Source organism: Corvus cornix, chromosome 9, assembly GCF_000738735.6.
Source record: "Corvus cornix cornix isolate S_Up_H32 chromosome 9, ASM73873v5, whole genome shotgun sequence".
Lineage (NCBI taxonomy): Eukaryota > Metazoa > Chordata > Aves > Passeriformes > Corvidae > Corvus > Corvus cornix.
Window position 1 is genome coordinate 16,038,886 of NC_046339.1, and position 25,514 is coordinate 16,064,399.

Sequence of the window (25,514 nt, forward strand, 5' to 3'; positions counted from 1 at the left end):
TTGTTTAAAAATGTATTTTATAGAAAAACATCTGCAAAATTAAACCTAAAAAAAATACATATTACACACCTCTGGACAATCTGCATGTTAGCAAAGAATTCCTTTTATTATTCAACCTGAACATGTACTTAAACAAGGAACATACTCATGAAACAGGACACACTTCTTGATTATGGCCCATCTCAAACTACTTGGACTAAAGGAAAACTAGTGCAATTGTTTAATTGCATCTAACAACAGAACAATAAAAATGACTTTTTATTCCTTTGTTTTTGTTTTTTTTTTTTCCCAAACCCATTTCATTTGTTCTCTTCGTTCCACAACAAAACCTCCAGTGGCTAGTCCTGGAGACTGCTGTCACACTGCATGAAGCAGACTCCCCATGGGCAGGTCCATGTTTACACAGAAGCATGCAAAGGAGGATACTGCAGCATTTGCAATGCAAATCTATTAAATACATTATATAACTGAACAAGGTGTCCCTTTAATACTGCAATTCTAGAGCCTTTATCTGTGGTAGAAGTTTCCAGTGTATTCATTATAAAACAGCATACAATTCCGAAACAGAAACAAGGAATTTTGCAAATTGTTTGTGTTTTCAACTAGTAAATCTTTCTGAGAGCTGTGTCTAGCGCCGAAACCAAAGCCAGCTATTGAGTAGCCAGAAAGCTACAGTAATGGAATACATGATCATTTCCCTCTTAGCACGCTCTTTGTTCTCTTCTTCCAGGAGCTGGAGACGGCGATTAAGTTTGATTATCTAAAAACAAATACAGGCTTTTAATATTTCATTGAAAGTTGCCACACCTTCTAGAAGCTTCCAAATAACCACGTAAAATTAGTATCTCAAACAGATGGATGTTAAACAGTTGATAATTTGACTCTCTGTCTTCAGTCAGTAGTGACTAAATCTTACAGTCCCTAATATTTAGGAACAGAAACGGAGTCAGATTCTCCAGATTTCCAGAACAATACATGATATGTGTGGGCAGTCCAGCAGGGGCACAGAGAGGAGCCCTTGCCCTGCCTGTTGTGGATACCTTTGTAGTCATAGAGAAAACCTCTTTCTCCATTTTACCACTACAGCTTTGTCCTAATACTGTCAACTACCGTGCTTTACATACCTGTCTTCGTAAGGAGGCAGCATCTACAACTGTCATGTCATCTGGTGTTCCCTCGAGCGTCGTATCGAAGTTGGAGAGACCATATCTATCAGAGAAAGGAGAAGGTTCAGCTGTCTCAGCCATGCAGATCATGCCATATTTTATCAACATTCTAGCAGGTGAATATTTTGGTGGTGATGGAAAGAAGAACTAAATTTTTTTTTGCAGCTGTTACAGAGCTGCATTTCAATAGGATCCTAACTGTGTAAAGCACATATGAAGTGGGTAAGTGCTTGACTAAATTCGGGTTGGTTGCTCTCCACACTTAAATATTTTTGAAGATTCTCTACACAGACAAACTTCCTGCTGACACACAGTTCCTCAAAAGACTGTTTCCAGTTATTTAACTGATTCATGAAACCTGAACATTGCCTGACCTACAGTGCCAAAGTTGCAAGAGACCTGGCAAGAGTAGAAATAACCAGAGACTTGCAAAGTGTCTTCTTTAAGTACCTACTTAAATGTCCCAAGGGGACACTTACTGAGATTAAGAACCTCAGTCACATTAATTTCTGTATTTTAGGCAGAGAATCTGGCAAACAGAACCCAGTGCAGAGTTACTCACTGCTTGCTGAACTGTGTGCATTAGAAAGTTTGTTCCTAGGGCACTCTGAGTTTTCTTAATGCAGCAATTCAGAAATAGCATTATTCCAACTCCAGGACAAGTTAAATAAATACAGAACATTTATTATCAGTTAAAAAGTGGCAGAAAGTCTACATAGGTATGTATTTTGATCATCCAAGTGCTATCTCTTAACCAGATTAATTTCCAACAACTAACAGGTAAAAACAGTTCCTGATCCCCCACCTACCCCTGAGCTTCTCACTTTCTATCTTAAAACCTTTGTTTCCAATATTAGCTCCCATTGACTTCCTTTCTCATTAGGACCCGTGAACAACTGCTGCAAACAGCTTAGGAAATGGAACAAAATGATGCCAAGGCTACCAAATTGACAATGAATACACCTAAAAGAATGTTTAGCATTTAATGACAGTTAATGGTCAACTTGAACTAACGAGAATATGAGCAGAATTCCTGGAGCTTGCAGAATGCACTTAAGTGCAGAAACTAATTTTGCACTGCAGATTCTTCCATCACGTTCAAGAAACTGCTCTTAAATGCCCTCAGCTCAAGCAGCCTCTCTTCCCCCAACAGACAAATTGTCACGTTTCCATGTATCACTGCTCATCAATACTTTGTTTCTCAATAATAACTGCTATTGCTACATGAGAGTTGCACCAGTCTGGACTTCAATAACAGTGAAATCCTTCAGATCTGCAAAAACATAAATCAAGTTTTCCTTACTCTACAGGTCCTCAAAAAGCCAAAGAAATTTCTGATAAGGGTCTTTTTGTAGTTATTTTTTTATTAGTAGTAGATGCACCTACGGCTCTACAGCACAGTTGTCCCTCACCCTCCCCTGTGAGAGGCAGGAAGGGTCAGCATTTCAGTGAGATGCACATGCCTCCCTCCCAGCTCACATCACAGTGTATCACTGCTGCTCTACAATTTCCAAGCCATTCCAAGGGTTAAATCAAGAGGGTTACCAGCAAGAAACCCTTTGAGATATCTCTTGGGCCATTTAAAAAACTGAATTCCTGAGTTAGAGAAGAATCACCTGCTTGAATCCAATTTCTACTTAAGCACAAATCTAAACCTCCATTTTAATGAAAGCACTGAAGTCTAAATGGCAAATGGGAAAAATGGATGTGAAGGGACTATTTTTTTTCCATTATCCTGATGATGGGATTATGTGTCAATCTTTTACCCAGTTCCACTGACACGATGTCAATCTGCCAAGACAATGAATGGCAGGGAAAAGGCATCCAGCTACACCCAACAAACAATCACAGGCATGTTACTGAGAGTACCTCCAAATTAGGTGAGGTAAGGCCAAATTTTCTAGCAAGCTCCCTATTAATAGCAAATACTGGAACTATACAGCTCATATAATGTAAGAGCCTCCTGTCATGCATTAACCTGAGTCAGAGATCTGCAGCACAGTGTATCTCAGACAACTGAGATCTGGGCAGGTGACTTGGATGGGGAAGGAATAAAGGCCTGAAATATCTCAAGAGTTGAGACGCAGCATAAAAATGAGCACTGTGTTTTAAAATAACATCACTGGAAAGAGGGGAACAGAAATCTGAATTTTAGAATTAGTGGATCATGACTTAACAAAAAAATGCTCTTTACCTGGTGTTGTCATGATGAGGGTTAGAGGAAGTGGTAGCAGCTGACCCACCACGTAACATTGGCCTACAGCAGGATTTTGTAGATTGAAAGCACAAGACAGAACCAGGAAATGACAAACAGAGATAAGAGGTAAAACACACAGAACAAAGGAACATCAAAATACTTCCAGATATACTCTATAATGTTTCAATATACCTTCTATAATTTATTTTCTGGTAAATTGCACTTTCATATTTCTCTCATTCAAATTTAATCAACACTGAATGTTTTTGCAGCTAAGATATGTAAGCAAATTTTTCATGAAGCAGCTTCATTTACAGAAGACAAACTATTGGAATAGAAATTTAGGTGACTATTATCAGCCTTATAAGCTAATCATGGGAAACTTCAGGTTAAAAAATAAAAATTTTACCCCCCAAATCTAAAACCTTACCCAACAATAACAGGAAATCAATAAATGTACTACACGTACTTATAAAAACACTTTTAATCATCCTCTCCTCCCTGTAGGGAAAGGGGAGATTTGTCTTTCCTGTATTCATCTATGCTAGATGTAATTCAGAAAACTTGGGCTGGTATCCTAAGGGCCACAAATAGTCTGAAGAGAAGTAGATCTCTCCAGGGAGAAGTGACTACAGGCTTCAGGCAGATGTCTGAACATCCTTACAAATGCTGCTCTTTTTCTTTCTGGGCAGAGAGGAAGAAAAGGTAGAGCTTTTTAAACTGCTGCAACTTTCTAATATACATGAAGTTTGCAAAGAGAAGTTACTGTACTACAGTTCACAGCAGATGAGAGGACCAGCAGTACCCTCTGACAAGCTGGCACCTCGAGTTTCCACTGCCTCTGGTAACGAGGCATTAATGATCCACATCACAGATGTGCAACAAACTGTGCAGGAGCCTGAAATCTTTTTTCAATCTCTTTCATTTTCCCAATGCCAACTGGAGATACTTGTACCATGCATTTAACCTACGTATACTGCAGGCTATAAAAATGAAGACAAAGAGAATCTGGGTATGAAGATCTTTCCAGCAGGTCTGTGTGGGAGGCAGAGCTTTGGTACCAAGGTGGCCGGGAGAATGCTGTGGCCTGGCCTGAAAGCCAGCCAGAACCATGCAAAAATATCACAACCACCAGCCTCACTTCAAAAGATCAGGATCTAGGAGCCTTGGCAAACTCTGCTACCTGAGGCACTATTTATCGGGACTAGGTCCTACTCTAGTTAGCACCATAAGTACAATGCTCTCCTCTCTAGCACTTAAGCCAGCATGACGTGCTTGACAAAACAGCAAGCCCCATTTCCAATACATAAAGAATGTTCTTACCTAAACATACAAGATGTATCAAAAAAAGTTATCAAAAAAAAAAAGGTATTCCTAATCAGAGAAAGAATTCAGCTGGTCAAAGTCTTGTCTGACAGATGCTACAACTAAATACTTTGAGACAGAGTAAGAAATCAAGCACACAAGCTATGGAAAAGGTCACAGAATTTCTCTGAGAACTTAAGTCACCTATAACTAACTGGCAGATATGTGAATGCCAGGGCCAGTATCCAGCAGGCATTTCCCACACCATCTGACACAGGACAACATTTGGATTCTGTGTAATGAGAATAATAGTCTCAAGTGCTCTCTAAATTCAGCCTCTGTGCCATCTTTTGGGAAACAAAGTTTCACAGCTGTTGTAGAATTAATCAATACTAATTTACAACTACCCTTCCCAAGGAAAGTCACAGGCTGGGAGACAGCTGAGGGCTACAGCAAGGCACAAACCCAGAGCACTCTGGGATCTGTGCGAGTCTGGAATTTAAATTAAAGACTAGTCTTTAATCCCACTTCCCAACACAGCCAGGCTGTTAAGAAGCTGCATGTTGTTTCTTCCTTTTCTTTACAGTTCACATTTTATTTCATTACAGGTGGGCCCAAAAGTAATACCACAATATTCCCCCACCTCTTCTACACTTCTACCTGCTTGTTTTTTTATATCAACAGAAAATTGATTACATAGATCACAGTGGCCTCGTAACTGAGATCCTTACCCCAAAATTAGCAGCAAGTTTTTTGGTAAATACAGAATGCACAATATAGGCAAGCTATTAAATGCATGGCCTTCTTTAAAAAAATAAGTGTACATTAAAAAAATAGGTGTACATTAGAACTTTGAAGTTTCTGGCTACTTCTGTCAATTCCACCCTAAACATTAGTGTCTGATCAGAAGAAGCCATAACTCCAAGGTCATGTGTACTCCCTGCAAATACAGCAACAACCTCAAACTTGAAGGGAATGCACAGGAATACAATTTAATACCAGTGGGCAAACAGGAAGTAAGGCAAGGAGCAACTGAATCTGGTCTGTCTTCTTCCGGTTCTACAGTGATGATGCAACCCTAAACACATGGTCTGGGAGGGAAACAACAAGGGGTGGACAATCCAAGAACCTGGTCCAGCTTCCATCATTTCTGTGCCTGTGGCAGGGGACTGGGGCCAGCACACACTCTTTGCTTAGCAGAGGCAGCAGCTGTGTTCACCTCTGGCTGTCCTTTAAAATACCTCTGCAAGTCTCAGCAAGGCTTCAAGAATGGGCAGTAGGATAAAGGGATGTGTTCTGGACATGAACTGGGTGAGCTTCTGAAGTACAGACAGGGCAGTGGCTGGCTCAAACTGCTACCCCTGCTTGTCTCAGTGCTGCCAGCAGTTACCCCATAAAGTACAGCAATAGCTGCTGCCTTTCCCAGCCTCCTTCACATCTGCACACCCATCTCATTTCCGTCTGAACTATTATTACCCCAGGCCAGAGTCAAGTGTAGCCCTCTTTGATGGTCCTAACTCGCTTCCCATTTTATTTCTACAATGAAAAATATCATTAAATTTCTCAAGATAAAAAATGATCTTATAAAACCTCAGGTTATGATTATGTGGGTGAAGTTTGGCATTTTAAAAGGACAGTGGCTTTTTAGAAAGGGCTATCCTAAAGAAAGGAAATAATAAATTGCCATGCTCTTTCCTCCTAAATAAAATGTACTGAGACCCAAGAGACAAAGAACAGTTTAGACAAAATATAGATTTCAACACAGCTCTATACAGATATGAAATTGTCTGTTTTTCCTGCATTTACACATCACTAAAATCTCCTTAAATGCATGGAGCTTTTTTGGGGCTTGTCTGTTTGGCTGATTTGTTTTCAGATTTTTTTCTGCTGTCTAGAGCATAAAAGATCAGTCTTTAAAGGACACTAGGGGTAGGCCCTACAGTCATTCCACAGAAACTGAAACAGAAAAATGGTTAGAACTAGAAACCAAAACTGACCTATTGTCCTTGTCCAAGCTGAAGGAAATGCAAGAGTAAACAGTGATCATTAAATTTGTGCTCATTTAAATAACCCTTTATGTGAGCAGTGCTGGCTGAGCTAGGCATAACTCATTATCTGCAGCAGTACCATCAGCACCTACCGTTAGCAGTTTTAGTAGATTGGAAAATGTTTGGAAAAAAGACAAGCTATAAAACAAGTTAAAAATATTTTCAGTGAGTAACATACAGCCAGATCTTGTTAATTTTAGAAGACCTCTTCAAGTATTAAGCATAAAATGTTAAAATAGGTAAGGCTTTGAGATAGAAAGCACATTACACAGAGCAAAAGAACAGAGTGCAGCTTTGGAGCAATTTAAGATGAACAATATTTTGCAACCATGCAAGTGGATCATCCAAATTTCACATTCCCACGCCAGCTGTAATGGTGGGTGTCTAAACACCCAGCCACAAAGAATACACTTTCACCTTATTGAAAAGTTCATTATTTTGGCACCTATTTATCCATAGGTGGCTAGAAACAGGTTTCCCATTCCTTCTAGGAAGGTTAGCAAGAACACCTGAAAAATTAACTCAAACCAGCATGAGTAATGCAGCTTTTGAAGTATTCAGAATCCTAGAAATTTTCTGATAATTGAAGTAAGTTGAAAGTGTATGTATGTATATGGATCTGTTTTCCAGAATCCAAGAAAACGCAGGCAAGGACATGCATAAGGGAAGCCAGGAATAAAACCTGTTAGCTTCACTGCAGGCTGGAAAAAGGGCTACAGCTCCAAACTATATTTTAAGAAGGACTCTTGGCACAGGATCCGTAAGTACTACTGCTCATAGTACAGTTTCTTCTTATCTGGGAGCTTTAATTTGGCAAAACAAATTTATCATTCCATACGATTTTAATATTGATAAGGAAAAAAACCAGTATTGATGCCCAACTGTTGATAGGCATCAAAATTAACAGCTACAGCCTGGCATTTCATGGGATTAAATAATTCATTAGTTAAGCACCCAACTCACAGTATTTCAAGGGACTCTATGCAGCTGATTTTGTTTTTCTGCATCCCAGTTTAAGAATACAATGGCCAGCAAGACTGGAGTTCTTTACAATTCAGGAATGTTAATATGGGCATTTATGTATTGTCAGGTCAGCAAACACAGTGAGCTACAGGAGGTGCCAGTTTGGAAAGTGACTGCAAACACACAGACATTCACAGTAAGATTGGCTTGATAGTCACATTTCGTTACCCAAACAACTAGAAAGCAAATAATTTAAACTTCACACTACAAATAATAAGTGTGCTGCTGGGATATTAGCAGAGGCAGATGGCAAATTTCAGAGAACTTGCTAGCACAGGCCACACTGAAGGGCTGCAGGAAAAAGAACAGTTCCTCCCAGTGTTCTTACCAATTATTTCCCCTAATTCAACCTCCTGGCAGAGGTCTGAGCTAGCCCTACACTAGAGACTGTGTGCAATTGTTACCTGAACTTCTGTGCTGGCATACAGCTAAACTGAAAATTGCTTTTGGTAAATGAACATTGCCATTGTTAATCCTTATGAATGTTTCTATAGTGTTAAACATGCCGTTCCTGGAACGCTTCCAAATCCCAAATCCAAACAGTGCAAGGATACACCAAGCGGGCAAAACTCCACTGAAGAGAATGGAAATAACTATACAGGGATTGCCATGAGGCTTGTTCTGGCTCATTACTCTCCAAGTGTCAGCTTATCCATAAAATCAGAGACAGCAATAATCAGAGCAGCAACTAACTCCTCAGTGTCCCCTGCCTTTCTTGCTCTCAGCATCCAGCATGGCCACCAGAGAGAACCATTCCCAATATAAACCATAACAGTTTCAAGTCTTGACACATTATTGAAAGTAGTCTACAATGCCTTGTAATATTCTACCCTGTTTCTGCACATGTGTTTTAATGATTTATGACATCATCAACCCAATCTTATTGATTTGCACCACTGCTCACCAAAAGAAAAACAGAAGACAAGGCCTTTAAATTTGCAGGTTTGGGGTCAAGTATTAATTGCAGAAAACACTGATAATCTCAAAACAGCAAAACCCCTTGCAGCCACAGGCTAACCTTCCTATTTAGATTTTTATTTGGAAGGAAACCAAAACAATCCTATATTTGAAACAGAAGCATTTTGAAATGTGAATTTTGGACATTTAAATTGCTTATGAATAGTGAAAGCAAAGGAAAGCAAAAGCAAATAAATTCATCTCATCATTTTGTAAACAGAAACCAAACTCCACTAAAAAGGAGAAAAGAAAAACAAAGCAGCAGAAGCTGGCAGAATCAGTGACAACCAATCACCTGCGGTTTTCATCCAGCACATCCAAGACCTGCTGGTAAGCCCTACGAGTGGAAGACTGGATAAACGACAAAATGCCACGAGCAGAGTAAAGATTAATTCCATCTTCAGGTAACATATTGGGAGGACAGACACGAGCCTGTTGCAGTGATGGGGTCACACTGGTCATACAAGCACAGTAAACGAAGAGAGAAATACTAAAGTCAGATTTTAAATTAAAAAAAAGCTTTTCAGATAGACCCCATTCCAAAATGCTTATTGCTTGCTTTTGGTTTACCCTTCTCCCACCACTGTAAGGTAACACTCCCAAATTCTAGCAGTGTGGGGATTATGAGCTACATTTACATACGTTCATCAGAGGCAAACACAAGTAGTAATAAGGACACAGTTTTGATCTGTTATACAAGTTAGTTCTTACAGAGTGCATGTACAGCTAAATCTGTACCTGTTGAAGTCAGTGTTCAAGTCCCCACTGACATCAAGGAGAGGAGTGTTTACACAAGCACTGGCATTTTAAGAAAATCCTACACATCATGTCTTTTCAAAAAACAAGCCTTTTTCAATAAGGACATCTCACACAGAACACTTTCAATAAAATTTTTTGGAAGCTGTGATCAAGATAGTATTTTGATTTGCACATGAACAAGTTTAAAGGCAAACTGCAACAAATTCCAAAAATAATAAAAAATTCACATCCCAGTGACAACAAATTACATGATCTAACTTGTTGACTATGATGCAAAAAATATTATTTAAAATATGCAGGACTGGAATTCAAACATGGCCATTTGGATTATACAAAACTTTTCTATCAGAAAGAAATTAGTTTTGATAAACTGCCTATGATTTGCTTATGTTTCTTTACATTCAAAGTGACTTTATTCACATTTCCTGCACACATCAAGACTTAATCTTGATTTAATCTGGAAACTTTAATTAAAGATGAGATGCTTTTTTAATAGGAATTAATTTGTGTTAACTTAATTGTAAATATTAACACACATGCAAACCAAGTGAGAGCCACTGTACCCGTTAAATCTTGGGTTAGCTTTCATTCCTAGATTAGCACCTATATTTCAACATATTTCCTTGCCACTTGTGCTTTGCTACACAGCTTTGGATTTAGAATGTCAATCTTTTTGACCTTGGCATTTTAATAAAACACTAATGCTGAGTACTTGGAAGCTGGTTTGGTATTTGGCTAATCTCTAGCTGGGTCAGAATTCTGTGGATACTCTTACTTTGAATAGAGCTGCTCTGCAAGTGGCTGGCAGCAAGATCACAGAGCTGAGTAAGAAAGGAAGTTCCATTGAACAGACTGAATCAAAGAATGTTACATGAATGTCACCTCACCCACAGCAGAGTTCAGCCATCCTGGGCCTCAAGGGACATTCAAAGACTGCAGCAGCTGGTGCTTGGCTGATACTGGTCACTGTTTATTACCTAAAGGGTAGGTATCTTTTCATGCTCCCATAGGCTACATTTCAATAAATATCTGGTTGCTTCCTTACAGCTTTTATTGTTCTCCAACACCTGTAGAACCCACCTTTCTTCTATATTTATGATGACTTCTACTGTGTAATCACTGGTAGTTGTCACACCCACGTATTTTACTCTGGAATTACACTAGAAATGCCAATATTCAGTAGAAAAATAGCAAGCAGCAGGGGCAAGTTCAAAATATTGCCACTAAAATGAATTTATCAGAATTTTTAATCCTTGTGGATTTGCTGGATTGAGGCAAATGAGGGAAGAGTTAAGGCTTGAACTCACAGTTATGTTTTACATTAAAAGTAATTTCTCCCGTTCACCACTTCAGAGATTTACAGAATAGGGCGAAAGACAACTTAAAAAAAAAAAACCAGGTAGCAAATAATATTTAGACATATTGCAAAACAGAAGACATTGTGGAATTCCTGCTGTCCAGAATGGTATTACTGTAAATACTATAGCAATGATATTTGCATACAAAGACTTCTGTATATACTAAAAAAAATTCTAAAAAATTAAAAAGCAAATGCAAAAAAACCCCAGTTTAACTAAGACTGTACGGTTCCAGAATTAAGTTACATGTGCTGATTAAATTCAAAGTGTATATAGTACGGAAAAATCACAAAATGAGAATAATTCTATGAAGGGCACAAAGGCCATGACTGAGGGGTGGAGAGAGAAGCAAAATTTTTCTTCTATTTCCCTTTTTCAGGATTTGAAATTACTGTCCTGTAAACATATGGTAGTCCTCTGGACTATGTCAGAGACCATGAAGAAGAAATATAAAGCAATTACCTAACACACAAATCAGCCCAGATAACATAAGAAAAAAAAAATCTCTGCCATAACGACAACTCTCTAATATGTAGTATGAGCACTTATCATTAGACATGGTGGCTATCCTCATTTCCTCCTCCATTTCTAGTTAAATGGTCTTCTTGTACGTATAAATTTGTTTCTCATTTCTGAAAAGAATTCTTAAATACAGCTCCAGCCACTTACTTTATTATTCCCTGATTACAGACACCAGTCAATTCCAGGGCTTGGAACCAAACCAAACCACATGAAATTACAGACATTACTATAAAGAGCACAGTAGCCTTTTGCCGTATGCAGAGGTTTTAGTTTAGCAGTAATCTCCCCTAAACCTTCTCAAAGCATTTATGATGTACACAGGCTTTATTTCAGATATTTCTCTGACTTGCAGTTCCGGCAGTATCCAATGAGAAGTAAACAGATTCAACTTATTAAGGTTACTTTAAATTCAAGCACATAGACAGACATGCACACCATCACCTTCTCCTCCATGACTTGCATGAAGAACAGAATTTCTCAAACTGTGAAACTGAACTCTCTAGAAAGATGTGTTATTCTAAGGAAAAGGCTGGAGCAGAATGAAAATTAAGTGCTGGTCACTTTTTCATGCACTTTTGGCAGTTTGGTGACCTCCAATACAGAAGGGGAATCCTTGCCTTCAGCATTGGCTGGCAATGACCAATGAAAAGCTTTGTTTCTCCAGCTATTCAAACCCAGCCAAAGAACAATGAGTCAAACAAACTAAAATTATTTTGAAATTTAACTGTCCCTTTCATTAGCTGTCAGGTGTCTTTCCCTATGCTCTTTACAGAGGGAAACAATTTGGCCAAGTTTGAGAAACCCTGAAGCAAAATTAGAAACCACACATTCAGTGTAGCTGTTTCAGATTTTATATTCTAAACTACAGCTACTTAGTCAGAATATTAGTACTGCAGAGAGCTACAGAATTAAACACACTCTTGATTTTCATCATTTCAGGTAACATTCAGGCTTACGTGCAATCCTTAGTCGAAAGAGGTGACTGGAACCGTGGCATTTTATTTCTTGGGACAGTATCTGATCTGTGCCACCTTGAATAATAATTGTAATCTCTTAAGTAAGCATCCTTAGAAATAGAGGGATTGTAATTTAGAGAGCTGTCATTATTGCTGCACAGACAGTTATTGTACCAGCAGGTACTTGTTAGTCCCAGGATTTCTAAGAGCATTAGAGAATTACTGACTTTAGTGAAGCCCAGCTGCCAAAAAATCCTCAGAACTGTCTCTGCATGCAACTGGATGAGAAGAAGAGAAAGACAATGGAACAGAAACAACTACATGTGCCATGTCAAGAACACTGTGATAGGGAGCCCAGCCAACTCTCACTTGCACCTGACAATCTATTCCAGAATGTTTAATTTTGTCACTTTGTAAGTCAAGCACTGGAATTTCACACAGTACATCTGCATATTTTGTCCAAGGAGGACAACAGTGTGTTAGATTAAAACTTGAGAACTGTAGCCATATTTTGACAACAAAGGTTTTAAAAGGCAGTGCTCCAAGTGCCTCTTCACTGGAGTCCTCATCACAGCATCTGAGCAGCCCATCACGTGGACTTCCTTTTCTATTTGAAGATGTGAACCAGATTTCACACAAGCAAAGAAAGAAGAGCTGATTTTTGTCAAGGTAGAGCACCACAACATTTGTTAGTGCAGAAGTAAACCATTTTTTCAGCCAACAACACCACATATAAGGACTTCAGGAGCAGCTAGTTTCTTGTATTTTTGTATCACTGGAAAAATTAGTATTTCCAGATGGTAAAGGAATTTCAAGGTGATATAAATGAGGCAACAGGTGCACAATTACATTTTCTGTTGTGCAAAGAATAGATTTACATGAAATTTGTCTTTTCTTTTGCAGTTTACACTCTATGTCCTGTGGGCTTAAATTGTGAGGAAACAAGAGCCAAGAGGTTATTTTTTCACCAAGTACAGAATGCCTGGCTTTTCTGCATTTTTGGGAGCCACACAGGTTCCACTGTGGAACGTGGGTGTTTTTACAGTCTGAATCCACAGAACATTCTCCTGAGAATTAGCCAGGTACAAAGTCACATCCTCCACTTGGAAACTGACAAAACCCAGATGAGGGAGGAATGTCAGACTCAGCATCACAGAGTGCCATAGCATGTTCGAAGTGATTTCTTTTTTTTTGATCATATTGTACCAGAAGAAGCAATTATGACAAAGAAAGAAGCCATTTCTAGGAACCACTGTGATTTCAAAGCAGGTGATCTAACACTAGACTCAGCATAACTTCTGTCATAAGAAAACAAGCGCTTGGGAGGACAAGAGAAAAATGAAGTTCTACTAAAATACATTATCTGCAGGTCAGCAAGTGCAGAATACTGCAATGAAGAAGGATATCTTCCACACGGGCAGCAGAGAATACAGATCAGAAGGCTCAATATAATCTAGCTATTATTTTTCATACAAGCAAGAGAAGAGATCCTGGATCAATCAAAAAGATACAATGGAAAGTGCTTGGCATTGGAATTTTGATTCATTTGACAGACCTTATCAAGCACTAGCGTGGGCATCAAGAGAAGAAAACTAATCTCCAGGTGTGTCATAATTTCCTGGCTTTTGTAAATGATAAACTGAGTCATGCCAGCTGCCAGTTATATGTTCCTTGATCACAGACTTTTTAAATTTACAGGGTTCCAGGTGCTTATTGTATTGCTAAGCCTCTGAAGGATTGAAAGTAGATTTAAAAACTGTGACAGCAAATAACATGCAGACCACGTAAACCCAGTAATTCTATATATAACTATAGAGTGACAGCAATGCACATGGGTGAATTTTACAGATTTAGGATTTTCAGATTCAAGAAGTCCAGACAAGTGTGAGAAATCTGACAGCAACTATAGGCAGAGCTGATCTTACTATTTTCTCAGATGGCTGGCATGGCCCATGACTTCTGGAAGACTAAACTAACACGGGAAGCAAGTGTAAAGCAATTTCAAGAAATTGCAAGAATTTCTTTACCATCTGTTTTTCCTTTTAAGTGCAATACATCAAAGACTGGCAAAGCAGAGCTGGCAGCATCAAAGGGAGGAAAGTTTCCCAGGAAGCTCCCATCACATGAAGACCATCTACTCCAGCATGTACCATGTCCAAGCTACCAGATGGGCAAGAGAAAGCCATTCTGAAGTGACATTCCAGTGTGTCCAGTCCAACGGGACATAACTGGGTAAGTGACACCTGGACACCGAGAAGGCTGAAAGAACACCCAGAGACTGAGTTGATCAGGAGCTTAAAGATGGGAATCTAAGTTTTGCCAGCTCAGTAAATATGTGTGACTCTGCAGACCTGAGCACCTAGACATGTGCAATCTATAAACTTGTATGAACTGAAAGTCTGATTAAATAAGAAGGGCAAGATATGAAACAATATTTCCATAAATATCTGGAAGAGAAGGAGAACTGTATCATGTGTGGAACATGCATCAGGATACATTTCACCTGTTTTAGCCAAACTAACAGGTGGTCAGATTTGTAGCACACAAAGTATCTCCTAGTGCCCCTGCTGTAAATAGAAGAAAACAGGCATTTCTAGGACATAATTCACTTGTTCTACTTTAGACTAAAAATAGGTAGACCCTAACTAGGTTATGCACTTATTTCCCTCTAGTCACTGAAAATTAAGTTTTATGGTGATTTAGCAACAGTGTTATTCAGTCTACATCGGGACAGATGAATCCCATCTTCTAAATTTTAAATCTGAAGCTTTTTCTTAGGCAAGTATTCCTTATGGCAGCCATATTAAAATTCATATATAAAAGATTTCCAAGTGTTACATTGCAAAACCAGTTATTTCCAGGTGGAAAGATGCTGCCACTCAGAATAAACCATGATTAATCCAAGACTATCATATCTAATAAAAATTTACAGACATATGTCTTCAGAAAGTGCCTTAAGAACTGCTACCTTGGATGGTAACAATAGATGAAGTTTCCAATTCTAAATATTCCTTGCCATTTTGGTCAGAGAAGATTAGTATATATATACACTCACAGATTCCAATATATGAAGCACAGTGACACCAAAGAAAAATTACTTATTCTAATATTTATGAGGAAATAAAAATATTTCTTCTTCTATGAATGAAAATCATTGTAATATCAACAGTGAGAGAACTGGGAACATTTTGAAGCACAAAAACCTCAATTTCCTGAAAATTCAGGGGAAAAAAATATTATACCAACTCAGAAACTGAAAAATATCCTGAAATAACAATTCATGGTAACTGGTGAAACGAACTGCGAGCCCACAAACACTTCCACCCATTCACTGCAAGAAGCCACCTCATTAAACAAAACCCATCGAAATGAAGAAAAATGCTGGCATTATAATAGTTAAAATTATGTACTTGCCACAACATACAAAACATTAGTTGGGAAAAGCAAGGAGAAGGTAAGGAAAAAAGGCAGTGTGTCCCAAAGCTGCAGCAGTGCCCGTGCAGGTGGGGCTGCACTCACATGGAATCATTGCGGGCCAGCTGCCCATTCTGCCGTGTGGCGTTTTCGCTCATGGAACGCTCTCTCTTCAGCCTTCCCACCGAGCGCACCTGCAGCAAAGGAGGAAAAGAGACATAAAAGCCAGAGAGTTCCAGCACACAACACTGTGCACTGGAGCTTTGTCAGTCAGATCTGCCCTCAGATACAAAGGCACATTTCCATGGGTTTCACAGTGGTTAGGAAGAAAACAACTGATGACAGGATCTGATGCTGGTACATGTAAAATCAGGCTCCAAACTTACTGCAACCCTGTTGTTACCTATCCATTTGATCTGATGTCAAAACTATGAACCAACAGAATTTTGAATATTCTCTGGAGATACTCAAAACCCTCTGGACACAACCGTGAGTAACATGGTCTAGGATGAACCTGCTTGAGGGAAGCTGGACAAGATGAACTCCAGTGGTCCCTTCCAGCCTTAACCATTCTGGAATTACCTCCTATCACCAGAGATAAACATATTTCTATTGTATTTTATAAGTCTATAAAATACGCAGCTTCATAAATAATTAACCATGTTTTGTCAATTGCCATTATTCACTTGGATGCCAATGTTATACCATTCTTTGAAACTGGTTTTCAGGGTTTTGTTAAAACTCATTAATTCTGTGTGGTGTTATATCATCTAGCTATGAAGTCCAGAGTTCAACTATATACATTACAATGTCTAACTATATACAATTGCAAGAATCTTACCTTTTTTCTGATACTCTGTAAATAAACCTTGCAGCCTTCTCTTCAGCGCAAGGATTTTTTTGTTAGAAGTATTTTGGGTAGTTCTAATTATGATTTTATTTTTGTAAGTAGGGAGTAAGCTTGCTGAGCATGGCAATCCCAGGCCATCTGCCACTTCAAAGTCTAATCAGAACAACTATAGTGCTAATAACAATATTTTTCTATTTTCCCAACATATGTCAGCACCAAGTTGATCTACACGACAGTAGAGAAATCATTGGTCATTTCACTTTCTTTAGTAGAATGCTTCTCATCTAAGGAAAAAGCAAAATAAATACTGGCCTCTTCACTTTGAGGTGTCTGCTGTGGAGGTTTTTCTAGGTCCAAAAAATCTAGCGGTTGATCACTAAGAGAAATAACACGGGGAGGAGTTTTCAATGCCAGTGGTTTGAATGGAGTAGACTGAAGAATGTCAAGGTCTGCTGGTCTGGAAAATGGAATGTCTTCACTATTACCTGCAAGAACATCAGCTGTCAATAGAAAGCAAACTGTTCTGAGGCCTGAGGGCCAGTGCTACAGTTCAAAAGAACATCACAGCAGTTACCTCCCCTGCCTATGCCAAATGATCAAGTATAATCTTGTTTAATAGGTCTTGTATGTTAAAAACTACTATTAAAGTGCTCATAAAGACCACATTATTTGACACTTATTTGAGCAGTTTCTCTGAGAACAATGATCCTGAGTAACCCTGAACCACATCAACTGTTACTGCAAGTGAGGGCACTCAAGACACAGTCCTATCAGTGGTGTATTTGATTGGGAACATCAAAGCATAAAATATATGCATGTCACACATTTTGCAAACTGTAAGACCTTCAGCAGTTCTGGATCTGTCACTGTAAAGCCCATGACCACAAATACTAAAGTAATGTTGATAGAGTCTACTCAGACAGATTCTTAACAAAATTAGCATTCTGATTAAAATCAAACACATTACAGATGACAAATATAGAGCACATCCCCAAAACTTGTTCTAGTTACTTCAGCTTACAGTTAATTGCTAAAAATTAGGTGTAAATCAATAAACATTAATTTTTTTCGTCCAAAAATAGCATAGTAAGATGAAACATCAGCAATTAAACCTTCTGTTCATAATTAATTCATCAGCTGTCTCCATTATAAGCTACTCCAAAACTATTCACGAAAACATTTTCAGAGCTTAAGAAACTTCCCAAGTTAAAGAGCTTTAACTGTTTGAACACCAGAAAGCATTTTACAGGTTGTTCTTTTAAAAATGACAAATCAATATATATTTTTTCCATCCAGAAATCTGGGGAACTAATTTAAGGTTTCACCTGCACTGCAATGCAGACATACCTGCCACTACAATCCGCTCTGGAACCTGCATAGTTACACTGGCATTTGGAAATCCTTCCTGGCTGCCCTTCTCCAGGTCAGCATTCTGAGGAGCCACTTTGAGCTTCTCTGGGACTCTCATGCGCTGGCTGATGCCCTCGGTGTATTCCATCTCGTACTGCAGCCGGTTCATCTCTGCCATCTCGGCAGCCGGGGAGGGGAATGCGGCCCCACTCATTCTGCCAAAGGGAAACCAAAACTCTCAGAGCAGTACAGGAACCCAGCAGGAAGAATGGAAAGGAAACACTTTCTTCTGACTACCAGGGAAGTAGGAGATCCTAACTGAAGAGTCTTATTTACAGGAAGAAATTATGCAATAAAATTCATAGGAAGTGTAGTAACAAAGTGCTCAGAGGTACAGGCAATGAAAGAAGAACAAAGTGATGCTGTAGGCAATGCTCAAATTGAGGGTCCTCAAATTGAGCCATAACAAATAAAAAAAAGGCAAAACAAACCAACCTAGAAATTCTGCAGATAAGGTACTATTCCTGCACCAGCTGGCAGAAATAGAAACATAAACAAATGCATCAAAGAATTGGTAGGGTTGATAGGAAATCTATTCAGGATTGGTGAGAGATCTAAATTATTGATTTGCATTTACACAAATCCAGTATACTGGTAGTTGAGAAAACGGCTGAAGTCTCAAAAAACTGCATCTTGAGGCAGGGGAATGACAGAAAAGACTCAGTCTGGGCAGCAGCCCCCTGCTCACTGTCAGTCACCCAGATCTTACCCCACCCTACAAGGACAAAGTTCCTTATCAACAGCCTGTCAAATCAGCTTAAAACTGAGAATATTAATAACCCTTCCCAAATGCAGCAATTCTTTAAAATTCTCACATTTTTCTGTAAATTAAAATCTTACTTTTGCGGAACTGATACAAGATGGGGAGGAGAGAGAACAAGACTTTATTTAAACTTAAAAGAGTTTGCCAATACTTTATATATACATTTTCCTAGAAAAGGAGTGGGATCTCATATGAAGCAGTGGAGGAGTTTCCTAGAAACTGGGCTGTGAGAAACTGACTAATGCAATTGCTGGGAGCTGTGTCAAAGACCAAGGTAACTGGGGGTTTGAAGTTAGATTTAAGGCCAAGAGAAAAAGAAATCCTAGAGCTGCACTGGGGGGGTGGCTGGAAGGGAACCTCACCTGGGAGAAGTTGATCACATGCAGTGGCCCTTGCTGATGACTTAGATCCAGATAATGGTTACGGGCTCAGTTAAAGAGACCCAGAAGCTGCATCTGGAGTAGGGCTGGAAAGGGGCTTCCAGAGGAAACAGTGAGCTGCAAGAACTGGTTGTGGGAAACTTTTCATCCAGGCAATGGCCGGGGCCTTGTCAACAGCTCACACTGAGGTGATGGTTATTTTTAGGGTGAGGATAAGAAGACAAAGATTCTAGACATATATGTACATACACAATATGCAAATACAGCTTTCCTGGCAAACCTGCCTATGTGAAGCATGAAATCTTTTAGTGGTGTTGCTTAAGTAGGTCCCTAAATGAAGTAACTCATCCTGGCAAAAAGGCAGGGTTTGCCACTAAAATTGCAGTTCCTTTACTATTTTTGGCAGCAAGGCCACGTCTGCTGCTGTGTGTGCACTTTGCTGAGCTGAACGTGCAGAACTCTGAGAGCAAAAGGCCTCAGTGTAGAGCAGCCACAAAGCAGGTGAGACAGCCCACAAGCCCTCCCTCCCACCATCTCACACAAGCAATACTTCCACATTTATCAATAAAACCTTGAATAATAACCTTCAGACAATGGAGAGAAGCACAGAGAAGGATCTGGATCGTGTAACACACAAATACACACAGAGTATATCCAAGATGTGATGCACCTGGCGGTCCATCCTGGGAGCCTCAGGGTTATTTGCAAGACTTACTATCACCACAGATCAAATAAAGTATCTCATTAATCTCAAAGTGTCACTGTAGCACAGTAGGAGAAGGGGTGATCAGGGAGCAGGCAAAAAGGCCACTGTGCAACCTTAAAAAAAGGTCTATATAAACTTAAAAAAAATTAGTTTTAAAGGAGATACTTGAAGTGCTGCAGATTTACTCCACCTGTATTAATTCTCACTGTTTGTATCAAGTGAAAGAAAGTGAAACAAACCATTTCACTAGAATAAACACTTTATAGCAGTGCAAGAGGTGCTTAAGCATGTCACTTCAAAATTTTTAACCTTTTCACATGGAGTTTTTTCATCCATGCCCTTTGCTTTTACAAACTAGATTTGTCCCTCTTTCAAGATGTGTGCTAGATCAGCCAGTGACATGAACAAAATATGCAGCCTTCTGAGATTTCCACATTCTAAAAGGTGCTTTTCATTTTAAACATTGTCTGTGATCAGTAAAGCATTTCCAGATCTAACAAAAATCATAATGTCAAGAGAGAGACCAAATTTTAAGAACTTACAGTACCCAGAGTACTGACTGGCAACAGCTTTAAGCACATTTATTGCTCACACGACTTCACAAAAGGTGTTTCCCTGCTTGCTCACTTTCTCATTTTGAAATACCTGGACAGTTTTAGGGAGCAAGCATCCCTGCCCTGCAGCAGTGTTTGCACCACAGCTTCCCTACAGCTTGGCGTGGCTTTTGGACACAAGTCTGCACAACAACTGCTTTCCAGCTGCAAGGTAAAACCTACACAAAATCAGACAGCAGCAGAAGAGTCACTTTATAAAGTATTTATAAACTAAATGACACTGTGTGTGTTTAGCAGTATTTGCCAAGGACCTACAGATACAATACCTCGATATCTTCCTACTCTTGTCTACTTCGTGTCACTGAGAACTGGATTTGCTGTCAAAGTGATTTAAATTTTTACTCCTTTTCACAAGAGAACAGCAAAACAAGAACCAGTGAGATCTCAGCAACAAACATTTTAATGAAGCTTCTGAAAAAAACAAAGTTATGTTTTCTACAATGTCCTTGTTACACAAAGCATTTTACAGAAAGTATTAATAATAAATCAGGGAGATTGAAGATTTTAAAATTGATATTTACAGGACTAAGTATTTCATAAAGAGGCATGATAATTGAGAATGATAAGACAATAAAAATCCAAACACAAATACAGGATAAATAGACAGAGAACAGCTGAAGTGCAAATGAGCATCAGCAGCATTAACTGAAAGAGATAAAGGAAGGAAGAAATCCAGAGGAGAAGGCAAGAGAGAAAAAGAGGTTATAGAAAGTGAGTTGTACGTTCAGAAAGACACAGGAGTATCTCCTTCTCCCTCTCCTAAACAAGAACATCAATGGAAGAGTTGAGGACAAAGCAATGCATACAAATGTGAGGGATAATCAGACATTGGCCATATCAGACATTGGCCATATCTGTGCTGCAACGGGGAATGCTCTGCACAGTGTGGAGCCCCACATACAAGATGAGCTCTGGTAACAGTACAGCTCTACCAACACTGAGATCAGAAGAGGTTTTACAACCCACACCAAACTGTAGTTTCTCCAGCTCCATTACTGTTTGTTCCTGATGTGGCTACTTCAAGGTCCTCTGTTCATGTGCACGTAAGGTACAAAGTGTTCCCTTGGCAAGAGTGCAGATATCCTTGGACAAATAAAAAGGGGAAGAGGAAGACCCAGAGCAAAGTTAAGGATACGAATTAAGGACCCAAAGGACTCTATTCTGGAGCCCTACAACTGTCAGAATATAGATCAGAGAGGCTGTAAACTAACAAAGCACAAACAGAACAATCTGAAGGAAAGGAGCACCAGGTGTAGGCTAAACGTCGAAAGCTGTTCTGCAAAGTACAGTTACAGGTGCTGAACTAAACACAATACACTGGTCCCTTTCTCTAGCACTGGGATGACATCAACAAAATGTACCTATTACAGACGAGCAAGGCTATACAATCACAAAACACTAAAGGCTGCATTCTTTCAAGTTTGCTTTACTCCAGCAGAAGGTTTTAACACAAAACAGGCTTTTTTAAGTAAGAAAATAATTCCTGGAGAACGTTAGCAGAAAAACGTCACTCTGACAACCATTTTTCTGAAACACCCAAATATTCACTGTGCTGTGGCGGCATTTAAGAGCATTCGGCAATAGAGGGGGGTGTAGGCGCTTCCTTCCCTTTATAGAGGGGTCATCACGGCGGGTCAGCCGGTAATGTCCGAGGGAATGGGGGACCCCGCGGGCTCGGCGCTTCGTCCCCTGAGTGTCCCCGGGCGGGTCGAGCCCCCGGGACAGGCGCTTGTCCCGCTGCTGAAACGCTCCCGCCACACCCGGCAGCGCCCCCGGCCGCGGGGCGAAGCCCGAGGGGCCCCAGATCGGGGCGAGGGGCAGTGCTGGCAGCGGGGAGACGGGGCGGGACAGGCTCTGAGGGGGCCGGGGCTGAGCGGACACACGGCTGCGGGCAGCGGGGGGCACACGGGCTGAAGGGGCTCCGGCTGCGAGAGCGGGGAAGGGCCGGCTGCGGCCCCGCGGACAGGCCGAGCCCCCCAGGCGGAACTGGGGCCGCTGCCGCGAGGCCCCGGCGGTCCGTACTCACCCCGAAAGGCAGGAAAAGACCGGGGAGCGCTGCCAGCCCGGCCCGGCCGGGAGCGCGTCAGGCACCGCGGCACCGCGCCCGCACCGCGCTCCGCTGCTCAGCCGCCAAACGCGACCTGCGCGCCGCCATCGGGCTTCCGTAAGGGCCGCGCTCACGTGACTGGAGGCGGGCGGAAGCGGCTCTCGCCGGTGCCTCACGTGCGAGGGAGCGGGGGGCAGCCATGTTTAGTGAGGGCAGGTCTGCGCCGCGCAGGCGCGCTGGGCTCCCCGGCAAGGTGACCTGCGGCGAGCGCTGAGCGGAGCGGGGTGGCTGTGCTTTGTCCGGGGTCGCGCTGCGGCCGGTGAGCCGCGCTCCGTGCGGATACACGGAGGGGTAGCGTGTGCTGCGTGCGTGGAGAGCGTGTCTGGGTGTGTGCTGAGCCCTCGGCACGGGCAGGAGCCGGCGCACTGCAGGGCACGTCTGCCGAGTCACAGCCCGTTGTGCCCTGAGCCGCTGCTCCGGGGCAGCCGCGCTGAAACAACCCCGCTGCTCGCTCAGCCTCGCGTCTGGCCGGCTCTCGGCTCCCGAGGCCCTGCCTGGGCCACACCAATCGCCGCCGCGTTACCATTACAGAACGTTTGTCACCAAGCGTGGGTGACAGCCATCCACCGCTGACAGCCAGCGCACACGCCAGCTCGGACCAGCAGAGCACTGGCTGCCGACGCCGCTAAAACGCTTCCGAGGGCACCACTAGCTGACCCTTCCTGAAACTGACTCTCAGAGAACCTAGGAGCAGCTGCTGCTTCGTGGTGTAACTCAACCTTCCAATTCCATACAGGAAAATACAATGAAAGATGCTAGTGTATATCTATCTATCTATCTATCTATCTATCTATCTATCTATATCTATATAGATATAGATATATATCAGGTATTTTTTTAAAGAGAAGAAAGTAGCCTCAGAGCTTTCCCTGTATTTGGATTTATGGTTACGGTGTTTTGCAGGTCAGAAGGTGTAGCAGTTCCAGAAGCACTGAAGCATATATTGATCCAAGGCTTGCAACTTGCTAATTCAGCTCTTCACAAATGTCAACAGTACTGTTTTAAAGAGGCTAGTGGTTAGAAATATGATCTCCTACCAAATAAAAGTTGTCTAACATTGAGAATGATACAGTAGTATCATTAAGATATATGATCTTACATCTGGCCTCCTTGAAACACAAGCTGTGCCCTGAGCACATCTTACCAGGCAATCCTCATCGTTCTGCATGTAGAGTCCTCAAATTTACCTCCTCTTTAACATTTTATAAACTATCAAGAGGATTTCATCTTTAAAATAAAAACAATCAAACAAGAAAATCCCAAAGCAATTACAGTCTAAAAACTGGTTCTTCAAGCATACTAGAAATACGGTCCATCTTCTGTGATTCCCCATATATAATTTTATGTTGAGATCAGTTATGTGACTGTTTTTACTCCATTGAATAAATGACTGTTGTTAATAAATTCAGTGGTCACAGGCAGCTCACTTGAGTTGTCCTGAGTCACAGGAAATCCTCCAGAAGAACATCAGTGGGGAGTTCTAGTGAATTATCACATTATGAATTACCATTAGTGGGTCATGACTGCCCATGCCCCTTGTCTTCTGTCCCATCTCAAAAAGAATTGCATCAGGCTGTATCACTTCCCCTCTGAGGATGTTCTTTCCATTTTTTGCTTTGTGTACAGGTCCTTGCACAAGTAACTTCCATTGACAGTTTGCAGATTTTTCTGCAGATATCCTTGATTTTCAGATCTGTGATTTAAAAGGCCATCCTTAACAATGTTGCATACAACACAGTTTTTGTGGTTTGTCTTCCTTATTTTCATGCTGAACCCTTGATAATAATTTTAGGTGTGCCTTTTTCTTTCTGCTGCTCACAGTCTGATTATACCAAGCACTCACTCTCCACATCCCACCTCACCATGGGATGGGGAGGACAATCAAGAAAGAAAATAAAATAGAACTTGTGTTGAGGTCAGAATGGTTTGATAATTGAAACAAAGTATTATTATTATTATCTGTAATAAACAGGAGAAGGAGAGGAGATAAAACCCAAGTAAGACAAGTGATGACAGCACAATTGCTCACCCCCTGCTGACCAATGCTAGGCTGGTCCCTGATCCACCATCAGCCTCCTCTTTCCAGGTAATTTCCCCAGTTCATATACTGGGCAGGACGTTCTGTGGTGTGGAATTGCCCTTTGGCCAGTTCAGGGCACGTGTCCCAGCCATACTTCCTCCCAGCTTTCTGTGCATCTTCTCACTGGTAGACCATGGGACACTGAAAAGTCCTCGTCTTAGAGTAAACACTACTGAGCAACAACCTAAACATCAGCATGTTAGCAGTATAAACTATCAGTTAGCAATATAAATTCTCATACTGAATCCAGAACAGCCCTGAACCAGCTGGTAAGAAAAAAAACCCCAGCTCATCACAGCATCCTGTGCAGGAATATATCTAGGAAGAAAGCTGGCATGCAGAGACCCAGCTTGGGTAATTTACACTCAAGTACTAAACTTGGAGGGTAGTCCAGGTCAGAGCGAGTGTCCTTCTGAGGACAAACTCTACCCACTGTGTTTTAATCAGATAACTTTTTTTTTGGTATGCACGGGTAGTGGACAGGATCACTAGCACTGGAAAGGAAAAAAAAAAAAGCCAATATGGAAAAGGATCTTTTATTTAGTCAAAATATTTTTATTTGGCTATATTTAGCAGAATACAGCCCCCACTGTTTGCTCATTATTCCCAATTTCTCATGCGTCCATTCTTTCAGTACAATATATTAACAGCTTGCACCTCATCAGCACTTTCCAGTTAAGGCTCCCAAAGCATTCACAGACATCAGTTAACTAATCCTCACAACAGCTGTTAGCAGTAGGGAAGTAAAATGATCTGCAGCTGCAGTGAGAAGTTAACATCAACTTTTTTCAAGCTTTTCTTTGATTTCCAGTGTCTAGCTTGTACTATGCCAGGCTTGACGAACATGTGTCCCTGCAGTTGTATTTCATGCTTTTGAAAGAAAGACTCAGTTTGAGCAC

The 25,514-nt window shown here is 40.8% G+C and overlaps 1 protein-coding gene across 14 annotated transcripts; it reads right to left on the reverse strand.

The window, feature by feature from the left end:
• MFF (mitochondrial fission factor) lies at positions 1 to 22,593 on the reverse strand. Of its 14 annotated transcripts, none has more exons than XM_039556618.1 (10): positions 22,455 to 22,593; positions 17,903 to 18,120; positions 16,868 to 17,055; positions 15,811 to 15,899; positions 12,292 to 12,366; positions 8,992 to 9,150; positions 6,666 to 6,683; positions 3,361 to 3,423; positions 1,125 to 1,209; positions 1 to 760 (listed from the first exon to the last, which is right to left on the reverse strand). In XM_039556618.1, exons 2-10 carry the CDS (start codon positions 18,117 to 18,119, stop codon positions 629 to 631), a joined length of 1,026 nt encoding a protein of 341 aa, XP_039412552.1. In that variant the 5' UTR covers position 18,120; positions 22,455 to 22,593; the 3' UTR covers positions 1 to 628. The 14 variants fall into 14 exon arrangements, with proteins under 14 accessions (XP_039412552.1, XP_039412540.1, XP_039412543.1 ...); XM_039556606.1 differs by having other exon boundaries at positions 16,868 to 17,040; positions 22,455 to 22,558; XM_039556609.1 differs by lacking the exon at positions 12,292 to 12,366 and having other exon boundaries at positions 16,868 to 17,040.
• Positions 22,594 to 25,514: the final 2,921 nt, after the last annotated feature.

What these genes read in the sequence shown, in the direction of transcription:
- MFF (XM_039556618.1), bottom strand. Translation starts at nt 18,119, where the DNA reads ATGAGTGGGGCCGCATTCCCCTCCCCGGCTGCCGAGATGGCAGAGATG. An exon ending in AGACACCTCAAAGTGAAGAG is followed by an intron (nt 15,900 to 16,867) that starts GCCAGTATTTAT and finishes CCTTTGCTGCAG; the next exon opens with GTGCGCTCGGTGGGAAGGCT. An exon ending in CTTTCGACTAAGGATTGCAC is followed by an intron (nt 9,151 to 12,291) that starts GTAAGCCTGAAT and finishes TTGTATGACCAG; the next exon opens with TGTGACCCCATCACTGCAAC.